This window comes from Ambystoma mexicanum, chromosome 7p (genome assembly GCF_040938575.1).
Source record: "Ambystoma mexicanum isolate Mex_15411 chromosome 7p, UKY_AmexF1_1, whole genome shotgun sequence".
Taxonomy (NCBI): Eukaryota; Metazoa; Chordata; class Amphibia; order Caudata; family Ambystomatidae; genus Ambystoma; species Ambystoma mexicanum.
This window is the reverse complement of record NC_090939.1, coordinates 464,011,685-464,024,389: the sequence shown is the minus strand read 5'-3', so window position 1 is coordinate 464,024,389 and position 12,705 is coordinate 464,011,685. Positions and strand designations below refer to the sequence as shown.

General features: G+C 50.0%; 1 protein-coding gene across 2 annotated transcripts in view; it reads left to right on the top strand.

Moving 5' to 3' along the window:
- Window positions 1-12,705, top strand: part of ATG3 (autophagy related 3) — an 888,364-nt gene that overhangs the window by 58,530 nt on the left and 817,129 nt on the right. Inside the window, exon 3 of one of the 2 annotated variants that reach the window (XM_069636484.1) lies at window positions 10,814-10,855. The exons of the other annotated variant lie outside the window; for it this stretch is intronic. Within the exon in view, the coding sequence (XP_069492585.1) occupies window positions 10,814-10,855 (42 nt within the window). The remainder of the gene's footprint in view (window positions 1-10,813; window positions 10,856-12,705) is intronic. 2 annotated transcript variants of the gene reach the window in all.

Genomic DNA, 12,705 nt, shown 5'->3' with positions numbered 1-12,705 from the left:
CTTTCATGATCCATAGTTGTGCCGCTCGATAATAGTTTTTGACGTGTGGGAGCGCCAGGCCCCCTTCCTTAGTGTGGGACGTGAGAACTGATCTGGCTACTCTAGGGGGTTTTCTATTCCAAATAAAAAAGGAGACTGCTTTGGTCAGTGTCTTGAAGAATGAATCGGGGACTGCGATCGGGAGGGATTGGAAGTGGTACAGTAGTTTCAGGAGGATGTTCATTTTGATCGATTGGATTCTTCCCCACCAGGAGATATTTAGGGGGCACCACCGTTCTAGGTCTCTTTGTATTCTTGCCAGGAGATAGGGGTAGTTGCTTTTATATAGTGCCTCTACCTTCCGTGTGAGGGTTATACCCAGATATTTTATGCCTTCCTCTGCTACTTTTAGTCCAAACTGCCCTGCAATTCTATTGTGTGTTTCCATGTTCCCGGCTAGGGGTAGGATTTCTGATTTGTTTTTGTTTATTTTTAGACCGGATATGTCCCCGAATGTTTCTATTAAGTGGAGTGCCGCAGGGATGGATTGGGCTGGGCATTCGAGAGCCAGTAACATGTCATCCGCGTAGGCTATTACCTTATGTTGTTTCCCCGCCATCTTGATTCCCATGATTTGGTCCAATTCCCTAATTTTAATTAGTAATGGTTCTATGAACAACGCATAGAGGAGCGGTGATAGAGGGCAGCCTTGCTTCGTTCCTCTAGAGATTCCCACCCTCTCCGTGACCACCCCGTTCACCGCTATTCTAGCTGATGGGGAGGAGTAGTTGGCCTTTATCATTTTTATATATTGGGTCCCGAATCCCATGTGTGCCATAGTTTTTTTTAAAAATCTTTTTATTGACAACATACACGACAGGGTGGGCCTATTGGCCTGTTCCACCCGCAATAAATGCAAGAAAAAAAACTCATTGTCAAAAACATTTTCTGGTTAACTCCCAACCCCCCTTCCGCCCTCCCAGTCCCGCCCCCCAAACAATTCTTACGCCAACTTTAGGGAAAATGCAACTATATTTAGCATAGGGAAGAACACTTGCATAGTGCTTTGATAAAGAAAAGTGATCCTTGAAACAGTGGGGTAAAATCATGTGGTGATTAGGTCAGGGCAAGATCAACCCTCTGAGGGGCGTGGGGACCAGCGCATTGCATCCATTAGTTTAGACATTTGTTCAATCGCCCCTCTACAATCGCATAGTGATACAATCATCATGCAGCAGTACTGCCGTCCACTCCTGGACAAAATCAGACATAGTATTATTTGCTATTGCCGAGAGTTTTTCGTAGCTGAATATCACTCTGAGCTTGCAGAGCCATTCCTCTTTGGAGGGGGCCAGGACACTTTTCCATTTTTGCGCTAGCGCCAGTCTCCCTGCCCGCAGCATGGCGCATATAACCTTGGGGAAGGCATTCACCTCCGACTCTGGCATAGGGGAACCCAGTAGGATTTCCAGCGGGTGCAAAGATGGACCATAACCCTCGATATCTTTGATCCAACTGAGGAGCTCCGTCCAGTATACCTGTAAGGACGGACAACTCCACCACATATGAAACCAGGTTCCCCGTTGATGGCATCCCCTGGGGCAGAGGGGGGAAACATCCCGGTACATTCTAGACAATAGCGCCGGGGGGCGATGCCATGAATGGAGGATTTTGAAGTTATGTTCCATAGCTGCTGTGTAAAGGGAGCCTGTGAAAATGCACTTGAAAACCGCCCTCCAGGTGTGGTCCTCTATTGGCATCCCCAACCTCTCTTCCCATATGCGCTTGAAGGGTTGTCTGCCTTCTAGGTTGGCTAGAATCAGCACACTATAAAACTTAGATAGCGAACCTTTGCGAGATTTACTTTTGGCCAGGATTAGTTCAAATGGGGTGAAGGGGCGGCTAAGCTGAGCGGACCACCGTGGTTGGGTAAGTATCCCTTTCAGCCGCAGGAATTCAAAAACCGTGGGGGGCTTGTCCACCAGAGCATCTGTCAAGTTATCGTATTCAATGAAGCCCTCCTCTCGTGTAAGCTGGGAGACTCTTTCCAGTCCCATGTCAGACCAGGCCTGGGTGTCCCGAAAGCCCCTCATGTCCAGATCGATGGGCGGGCCCCAGAGGGATGACAGAGGAGAAGGCCATGTAGATATCAAGTTATTAGTTTTGCTGGGTTTCCACAGTGACCAGAGGACTGCTAAGGTAGGATGTGTTTTGAGTTGTGAGGGGAGTGACCTGGGAGGGGCCCAGAGATAGTCCCTGACCTTCCTCGGATGTGCGTGGGTGTCTTCGATATACGTCCAGAATGTACGCATGTCGTCCCGCATGTGCTCCAACATCACCCTGAGCTGAGCTGCTTTATAATAGAGCCTAAAATCGGGGAGTCCGAAGCCACCATGGGACTTTGGGAGGGTCAGAGTGGAAGTTTTAACCCTGGGCCTTTTGCCGTTCCATATGAAGTGGAGGACGCGGGACTGGAGCACCTCGAAAAAGGCTTCAGGTATCACGACAGGGAGAGCTGAGAAGAGATAGAGAAGGCGAGGTAGAATGTTCATCTTAACCGAGACCATGCGTCCAAGCCAGGAGAGCGTGAGGGGGGCCCATCTTTTGAGATCGCTGGTGACCTGGGCGAGGATTCCAGGGAAATTCCACTGGTATAGGAGTGACAGATCTCTGGGGATGGTGACGCCCAGGTACCTTGTGGATGCTCGCTCGATTCTAACCCCTTGAATGTCGGTTTTGTTCTCAATATCCTGTTCCCCTGGGCCCATTGGCATAATGCTTGATTTGGATGCGTTTATTCTCAGCCCCGAAAAGGAGCCGAAAAAGTGTATGAGATCAAACAGCCTCGGTAGGGATTTGTGAATGCTGGTCAGATAGCCCAATATGTCGTCTGCGAACAGGGAGAGCTTAAACTCACACTCACCACATCGTATACCCTTAATCTCCGGGTCGTTCCTAACCGCTATAGCCAGGGGCTCCATGGCCAAGGCATATAGGAGAGGTGACAGGGGACAGCCTTGCCGGGTGCCTCGGGAAAGGGAAAAGGGTTCGGATGTACCCCCATTAACAGATACTCTCGCCGAGGGTGAGTTATATAGACCTGCGACCCACCTACAGAAATTATCTCCCAATCCCATTTTCCTAAGAACCTTGATCATGTAGGGCCATTCGACCCGGTCGAAGGCTTTCTCAGAGTCGAGTGAAAGGAGGTATCCCTCCACTCCCTGCTCGGTGGCCTCATGCATGAGGTCGAGGGTTTTCCTGATGTTATCTGACCCCTGGCGCCCCGGGATGAAGCCCACTTGATCTCCATGTACCAGGGTGGGGAGGAATTTTACCAATCTGTTCGCCAGAAGTTTCGCCAGTATTTTGACGTCAGTGTTTAGGAGTGATATGGGGCGATATGATTGGCATAGGGCTGGGTCTTTGCCGTCTTTCGGTAGGACCACTATCAATGCTGACATCATTGTGGGCGGGAGGGACCCTTGGTTTAGCGCACAGTTAAACAGCTTGGCCAGGAAGGGGGCGAGAGTGGATCTATAGGTCTTATAAAATTTGACTGAGAAGCCGTCGTCCCCCGGGGCCGTGCCACTTTTTAGGGAGGAGATAGTGTCAATTACCTCTTCCGGGGAAATAGGGATTTCCAGAGTGCCGGCCTTGTCTGGGAGCAGGCCCGGGACAGGGAGGGAGTCCAGGAACCTATCAACTTCTATCCCATCCCCCTTATATTCTGAGCAGTATAATTTTTCATAATATAGCCTGAATTGTTCCGCTATTTCGGAGTCCCTTGCGGTCGAGTTACCGTCCACAGAGCGGATTGAGTTCACTCTCCTGCTGTTCCTAAGTTCGCGGAGTCTCCAGGCCAGTATCTTGTCGGCCTTTTCCCCTTTTTCCATATATTTTTGTTTCAGAAATGAGAGCTTCCTTTCCGTTTGCCCTATCTGGAGGTGAGCCAATTTAGAGCGCAGCTTCTGCAATTCCTCCCACTGCCCAGGGAACATCTGTGTTTTCAGTTTACCACCCGGTTGTATGGCCTCTATCTTGGTTTTCAGGTCTTTCTCTTCCCGGTCCCTCTCCCTCTTTTTCCCCGCCCCAATGCCAATTAGGGTGCCTCTGATGGTTGCCTTAAATGCTTCCCATACTCCCATAGTGCCCACCTCCCCGTTGTCGTTCAGGGCGAAATAATCTTCTATGGCTGTAAGAAGGGTTTGGCGCGTCTCCTTGTCGTGTAGAAGAAGGTCGTTACAACTCCATCGGGAGCTGGCTACAGGAGCAGGGGGGAGGCCAATCCTGATCTTCACCATGTCATGGTCCGTCCAGGGGACGGTTTCCACCCCAGCGCTGGAGATTTCACCCTGCATAGTTGAATCAACCAGAATATAATCTATACGCGAGAAGGCATCATGAGGCTTAGAATAAAAAGTGTAGTCGGGGTTCAGTCCTTTCTTGGGTGTACTCGTGTCACACAGCCCCAATTCCCCATTCACTGCCTGGAAGGTTGAGGCCAATTTTTTGTGGAGGCGGATGTTGGGACAAGGGTTCACAGACTTTCTGTCCCTTTCGGGGCAGAGCACCATATTAAAGTCCCCTCCCACCAGGAGGGTCCCCTCCGCAAATGACATTATTGTCCCCTTCATGCTCTCCCAGAAAACGTCCTGCGACTCATTTGGGGCGTATATGCAAACCAAGGTGAACAGGCGTCCCCGCACATCCCCTTTTACCATGAGATACCGGCCTTCGGGGTCGGCCTGTGCCACCTTAAACCCAAAGTGAGCCCCGGGGGACACTAGTAGAGCCACTCCCCTCTTCTTGGACTGGGTAGAGGCTGAGAATACCTGATCTATATTTTTAGCTTTGAGCTTGGGCTCTTTCCCCCGAACCCAGTGGGTCTCTTGCACGAAGAGAAACTGTAGTTTCGTCCTCGTAAATTCCCGCATGAGCAGTGACCTCTTGGTGGGTGAGTTGAGACCCCGGACGTTCAGAGACCCCACTGACAAGGATTGGAGTGAATCATCCATTAGGACGCATTGTGAAGCACCTAGCTCCAATTTCAGAGTTGCAAGCGTTGTTACTCCCTCTATGTTTCAGCACCCCGCTGAGGGTTAGGAACAGCCCCCAGGGTGTGATCAAGTCCCCAAACGTTGGCGTACTGTAACAGATTCCCCAACATCCCAACATCCCCTCTTCTCTCCCCCCACCCCCACCCCCACCCCCCCCCCCAGATCGCCTGGTTGTGTTGAGGCATCGTCCCAAAGTCACACAACCGGCCAACCATGTCTCCCCCCTCCGGGCTCGTTACCTCATTATAAACACCCATTCGAGCCCCCCCCGCCCCTTCGGGCTAGTAGCAAAAGTTTGAAATGCAACAACATCCCCCCTTTGCATCGTCGTGCGGATAAGGTTTCCATCAGATTCTAGCATTTTATTTCAGTTATTCTGAGGGTCCGGCGACGCTGGTGCCACTCTCCTGAATTTCCTTTGGCCTCGTACTCTGCGCCTCTCCTTTGGAGCGTTGATCTTTTTTGGGCCCTTCGGGGTGCGCTCACGGTCGCGGTCTCCCGGTTCAGACTCCGAGTTATCTAGGAGTTCGCCAGATACTCTTTGGATGTCGTCTTCGGTGATCAGGGTATATTTATATCCCTCGTGCTCGAAAGAAAGTGAAAAAGGATACCCCCATCTGTATCGGACTCCCTTGGCTTGGAGCATTTTCGTCAGAGGGGAACAAAGGCGGCGTCTCGCCAGAGTGAAGGCCGACAAATCTTGGTATACGGAGATTTGGGCCCCCTCACATTCCACCGGGCCCTTCTTGCGAGCTAGTTCGAGGATCCTGCTTTTCTCGGAGAAGTAGTGGAAGCGAACTAAGACGGATCTGGGGCCCCTGGAGGCTGCCCCTGCTCTGTGGGCCCTGTCAATGGTGGGTTCGTTAGTGTTAGTTCCGTCAAAAAGCACTCTCACCACCGCGTTGACTGCCTTGATAATGTCTGCCTGGGTTTCCCCGTCCTGTTCCGGGAAGCCCAGAAATCGCAGGTTGCAGCGCCTTTCCCTGTTTTCCAAATCGTCCATTTTCAATGAGCATTTTTCTTCTCTCCTCTCAAGCTCAGACAGGCGCATGTCAAATTGCGATTCGAAAATGTCACTCGAAGGTGTGTTGTTCTCCAGCGACTGCACCCTGTCTTCTATGTTGTCAACCTTTTTGTCTAGGGTGTCCAGCCTAAGAGTGATGTCAGCGCGGAATCCTCTAATTTCATCCAACAGGGCCGCCATTCCCCTGGAGACCGAGGTTGCTTCTGTTGTTTCTTGCTGCGTTTGGGCGGCCATTTCAGGGGTTGTATGGGGCTCCAGGGATGGGCGCCGAAACCTCTGCAGCGTTTCCCTCCAGGTCATAGGCCTTTACTGGGCACTCTTGCTCCCCGGTGTCCGCCCCCAAATAGTTGAGGCCGCCGGGGCCTGCCCGTCTCCTTTGCGTCCTGGGGGGAGCGGGGGCCCCTGGTATATCTGCGGCCAGGGGTGGGAAGGAGGTTGTGGGGGGGCTGGAGCCCCTGGCAGTTCACTTGTCGTGGGCGGGGGGTTCCCTTTCTCAGGTTCACCCCGTTTATTGTTTTTTTTTTCGCGTTATATATTTTTTTTTTTTTTCCCCCCTTTGCGTTGGGAGCCTTGAGTTTTATAGCCCCCGGTGGGTGCCCAGCCCCGGGGTTGGTCTCCTTACCTCGGGGGGGGCCTCGCCCACGCCACTCGTGTTCGCCCCGCGCGGGCTTCGCCAGAATCTGCGCACTCCTGGGGGGGTTCCTCGTCCTGTTGCGGCGTCTCCTTCTCCCGCTCCTTGGTCCACCTCCTGGGCCGTTCCGCTTCCGCAAACCGCCGTCGGGTCTCGGCAGGATCCCTCGGCCTCGGACGCCTAGGCCTTTACGAGTCCTCTCTGGGCCCGGGCTCGCAGTTGCTTCCCGCGGAGCCGCAGGGGCGCAGGAGGGAGGGGCTTTGCGCCCTCGAAGTTCGTTGGCTCGGAACTCCGGCTCCGCTCCGCTCCCGGGTCTCAGGTTTGGACCGGGGGTGCCCGGCACCTTCGTACTGGGGGGGGGGTGTTGGTGTCTCGCTCCGGGGGTGTCGGGGGGGGGGGGGGGGCTCGGGTCCCTCGATCAGCGCCCTTGCGGGGAGACGAGCGGAGATGCTTCAACACATCTCGGCGCCCCCTGGTGGATCTCGTGTGCCATAGTTTTAAAGAGCATTGACCATTCAACCCGGTCGAATGCTTTTTCTGCGTCTAAAGATAGTAGGAGAGCAGGGGTGCGGGTTATGTTGGTTTTTTCTATTAGATGGGCTAGCCTTCGTGTGTTGTCGTGCGTCTGTCTCCCTGGTATGAATCCTGATTGATCTGGGTTTATTAGGGAGGGGAGCGGTGGGGATAGTCTGGCGGCCAGGATTTTTGTGTATATTTTTAAATCTAAGTTGATCAGGGCTATCGGTCTGTATGAGCCGGGGAGGGAGGGATCTTTCCCTTGTTTGTGGAATACCAGTATTTTAGCTTCATCCATGGAGGGGGTAATGTTCCCACTATCTCTGAAGGTGTTTAGTAGTCTGGTGAGGAAGGGGGTGAGGAGGTCTTGATACTTTTTATAGAATGGGGCAGTAAAGCCATCCGGGCCTGGCGCCTTGTTGAGCGGGAGATCTTTTATTGCTTTCTTCACTTCGCTTTCCGTAATTTGGGCCTCCAGGTCCGTTCTATCTTTTTCTGATAGTTTTTGAAAGGGGACCGAAGTCAGGAATCCGTTTTGGTCCGCCTCGTCTCGGTGTTTAGTTTCATATAGGTCCTGGTAGAACTTCCTGAATGTGTCTCCTATATCTTCGGTGCGTGTCTGCTGTTCTCCTTGTGTATTTTTAATGGACCGAATGGTCATTGTTTTCCGCTTTGCAGAGAGTAACCGGGCTAGGTATCGGTCAGCCTTGTTAGCTTTTATATAGTATCTCTGTTTGAGGTATAGGAGGGATCTTTGGGCCCTCCTACTGCGGAGGAGGTCCAGTTGCCCCTCTGTGTGTTTGAGTGATCTTTTTAAGCTCCTGGTGGGGTTCGCCAGTAGTTCTCCGCGGATTTTTGACAGCTTCTCTTCCAGATCTGTTTCCCACCGTTGTGCTTGTTTATCCTTTGCTGATTTGAGGGCTATTAAGTGGCCCCTGATCACTGCCTTGAACGCCTCCCAAACCGTGCTGAGGGCTGTCTCCCCTGTATCGTTAATTTCAAAGAACTCTGTGATTTTGTCCCTAATGGCTTCACCCATCACTGGGTCCGAGAGTATCTCCCTAGGAAGCTGCCACCTCCAGATTCCTTTCTCTTTCTTTGGGGTCGAGAGGTCCATCCAAAGGGGTGCGTGGTCTGACAGGGAAATGGGACCCAGTTCCATGTTTTGAATTTTGCCCAATTTCCCCACTGACACCCAGAAGTAGTCGATTCTTGACATTGTGTTGTGGACGTGTGAGTAATATGTGTATCCCTTGGTTTGGCCTTTATGTTCTCTCCATGCATCGCACAACGCCATACCCTCCATCCGTCGTTTAAGTCGAACCGACGGGGCGCCTTGGTGGTGGGGCCCACCCGTGCTTCTGTCGGTCTGAGGATGCCAGGCCATATTAAAGTCCCCTCCTATGATTATTTCACCCTTCGCGTACACCTCCAGCCTCCCCATCGTGTCTCTCAGGAAGCCGTCTTGACCTGTGTTTGGGGCATATACTGAGGCCAGTGTCAGTGTGGCGTTGTGCAGCTTGATATTGGCAAAGGCGAACCGGCCATCTTTGTCGGAAAGTTTGTCAATCAGGCTTGCTTCCAGACCCTCCTTAATTGCTATCATCACTCCCGCTCTCTTCTCCGCTGCGTTGGATTGTGCCAGTATATCGTAGCCTCTGAGGCGAATTTTCCCCCTATCCTGTACTTTGATATGTGTCTCCTGGAGTAGTAGCACTTCGGCCGTTTCCTTCCGTAACATTTTCTCCACTTTTTTCCGTTTCACTGGAGAGTTCAGACCCCTTACATTTAAGGTCACAAATCTTATCTTCCCCATTTTATATGCCCTTTGTGGGTGCTCCTTTCGCCCGAGTTGACCATTCCCCTCCCTCTTCCGGAACGGGTACGTCCCTCCCACCCCAAACTGTTAACCTGTCCCCAAACTTTAACTGTAGTCCAACTTGTGCTCCTGAGGAGGGCCCGGGTACCTAAGGTAGCTCTGGCATTCCGCCTGTCGCTCCCTGCCCTCTGTTGGCTCGGGGCGAACCGTGCAGGGAGTCCTAAACCCCTTGTCATCCCTTGGCCTTGATGTTAGTCGTTCCGGTACCGCACCGGGCCTTTTTTAATTGCTCTGTCCATGTTCCTTCATCGGGTGTTGTTCCGCCTTGAGTGTTCCGCCGTTGGGCACCGAGTATCTTTGGCTATGGATTCACATCTACTCGGTTGTTTTGTTTGGTGCTTCTTTTCCTCCTCCTTGTCGTTTCCTTTTCTGGCGGAGTATATTTTTGAAGTGCGTTTTAGTGTTGCATATCCTTCTAAAGAAGGCTTAGATTTAAACTGACGGATACAATTAATAAATAACTATTTTTACCAAGAAACCTTGAGTGTAAGTGTTATTTGAATACATGTCACTGTGAATCTCGGTTAACAACCCCATAGCTCACATTGACCCCTCTTGAAATAAGCCTGGCTGCTCGGTCACACTACCAACTTGTGTAGTACAGGCCTATACCAAAGGTTGGGCTAACTATTGCCAATAGAACAAGACTGGTCTCCCACAGGGTTACTACATACAATCTTGCCTAACACCCACGCTGTTCTTTGGGTGGGCAGCTTGAGTATGGCTGCTTGTGGGTTCTTCTTGGCCTCTCTAGCCCAACTGTGTGCAGCGGCACTCCTCCTGCTTGCAGCTTCGTACCCCAGCGGTCTCTGGGAGCTGGAGGCAGACACAAGCAGCTTTCTTCTTCCACCTTGGACAGGCAAACTGTCTTGTCGCAGGCCAGAAAGCATCTTCTACACCGACCTCGAACTTCTACTGTTTCTTCTGCTCATGTTTCCTCCAGGCAGGGCCCTTCTCTCTTCCCCCCCATGGTTTTTATCTCTATTTTGTATTGGCTCTGGCCAATCGAGTTCCGGGAAACGTTAGACTGCTCAGCTTGGTTCCACGGGGCAATCTGTACTGCTCTGCCCCTCTCCATCGCCCCAGTACTTATCAAGGCTGTTATCCCTAGGCAGTTCTTACTCTTCCTCATCGCAGTACTTCCCAAGGAAGTGGAATCTTCTACTCTACACCTATACATAGATGTATGGGGCACAGAGGTCAAGAGGATAGGGTAGGAGGGTGAGTGGGGATCCGGTGCAGTGGTTGAATAACACGTTCTCCCTGGATAGCCGTCCTTTGTCCCACAGGGGAAATCCCTCTCCATGATCCACCCGCTGAGTACCACCCCCGGGGGGACTGTCGGGTAACGGCCTCACCTCCCTGACCTCATGGGAAGAGGCTCCCCATAGGGGAGACTGGATGGCATCCAAGTATTCGTCACACTACATAAAGCCCTTTGTACCCACTCACTCCTTCATAGTTAACACGAAGGAAAGGAACAGAGCAAGGTGGTGGTGTGCATGCAGTGGCACAGAGAAAAATGTGCTTCTCCATTTAAATGTATTCACCATCTGCTCCGCTTTATAATTGGAGCAGGAAATAATGCCTGCTACTGTTGTATCTGATGTTAAAGTAGTAGTAAGTGTTGTAAACCTGGAACTTGTTGGTTAATCCTACTAGTCCACGAACTTATATTGTTCTCCTTGTTTAATTTTGCGTTCTTCTTTTTTTATCTTAACTAGTTGTCAAAGTTCAAAGAAACTGGAGTTCTTACACCAGAGGAGGTGAGTAGTGACCTGGTTTTACAAATATGCTTCCCAATATTGACAAAGAATTAATTAACAAAATGGAAACTTTTTTGTGGAAAGAGCATGCTTTTTACCTAGCTTCCTTGCATCTTTAACTTGTGGTTAATGGTGAATAGCTGCCCTCAAGGGAAAATGCTTTTCAACATTCTGACATCCTATTAAATTAGATTGGGGGATGATCACAGTCAAGCAAATATGTCTGAAACCTTAACTTCCATCGCTCTACTGTAAGGATTTTAATAGGATGTAGAGCCACCAGAGTTTGGGAAAGTCAGTTATGTTTTCTCATGGGCACCTACATTACATTTATTGTATTCCTAACCTTGCACACATTTTCTAAAGGTCAGTAGGCTCCCTATGACACTTAAAAAATATCTGTTATAAAAATACATCTTATGATGATTCCTTTTTTCAATGGTAAGGGCCTCCACATGTTGTGCTGCCTTGGAGTCCCTGCACCAAGTGGATGGTAACCCAGTTATTTGTTGTAACGTCTCTGATAACCTATAAATCTACCTGCCATATTGCGCAATACCTTACTTGGGGTTTGTTTTTTCATAGACTACACTCTTTGGGAATGTAACCCAGTAAGTGATATCTCATAGGGCCGAACCAGAGATTCTGAGCTTGCTTGTAGTCCTCTATATCATGTACAACTATTTTCCCGAGATGGTGCATTTTTATGTTGTCCATTTTGGACTTGTACCGATTTGCGTTTCCAAGTCACATTTTTGCACCCATCTGAATATTGATGAGACGAATAGGGAGTTGGTATGATTTGGCTTGTACTATGGACTCCTATTGCTGCTACATGAGCTATTGTCGCTGCTGCTGTTGTTCTTTCTCGTTATCTGTTAATGGCCAACTTGTTGTTTACAACTGTTGCACAGCTTGACACTGTATCCCCGTCACTTTATTTGCCTTGCAAATACTACATGCTGTTATCCATTTTTTGCAATTATTTGCAGACCTTTCTGCCTGATGAATTGTTCGATCTCCCACTGTTAAATTTTGCTGCTCACTTCCCCAGTTCTGTGATTTCCTAGTCTGATCTGACAATGGCTTGGTTAAGTCAATCTTTAATCGTGAGAGATCATGTTGAGGTTTGTCATCATAAAGGTTCTTTAACAGTTACCCTGTCGCACTTTGTTTGCAGAATCATTTGTGATTTAATGGATGTGTTAATGGCAGCCTTACGAGGATTTTAAGGCTAAAAAAAGCTTCCTTTTTTTTTGTCCAGAAGCTATTCCTAAAAACCTCTGTTTATAATCTGCCCGAAGATTTTTCTTTTTTAGCACAGCAGTTGGCCCATCACTCCATGCTACCTTTGTATTTTGCAATGTATGAAATGTAAACCACTATGTTTGTTGCTGTTTGAAATTCTGGCATCTTTAAGAGATTTCTTCTCTCCATTGTGGTTTAGCTGTAGACACACTCTGATCACATTGTGTATTTTAACAATGGACCAGCCCGATTTGAAGCTGCTGCTTTGTTACTCTTCCTGGCCTCTTATTGGAAGAGCCCCGTAGATCCATTGTTTAGTGGGTAGCATATCCCTGTGACTCGTTGCTTGATTTTGTTGATCCCGTGACCCTTAACCATAAGCCTAGCTATCCCTTCTTGGTGCATGTAATGGCTTGGAACCCTTCATCTCGAAGGCATTTGTTAGCAAGCAAGCTATGTCTTTGTCTCATTGCGTGTCCCTTCCTCTTACACCACTACACCCCATCCTCTGCCATTTCTACCACTGCAGCTTCATCTTCCGATCCTCATCCACCCGCACCCCAAATTTCTTGTCCCTACATCTGCAGGTCCTCCTAATTGCC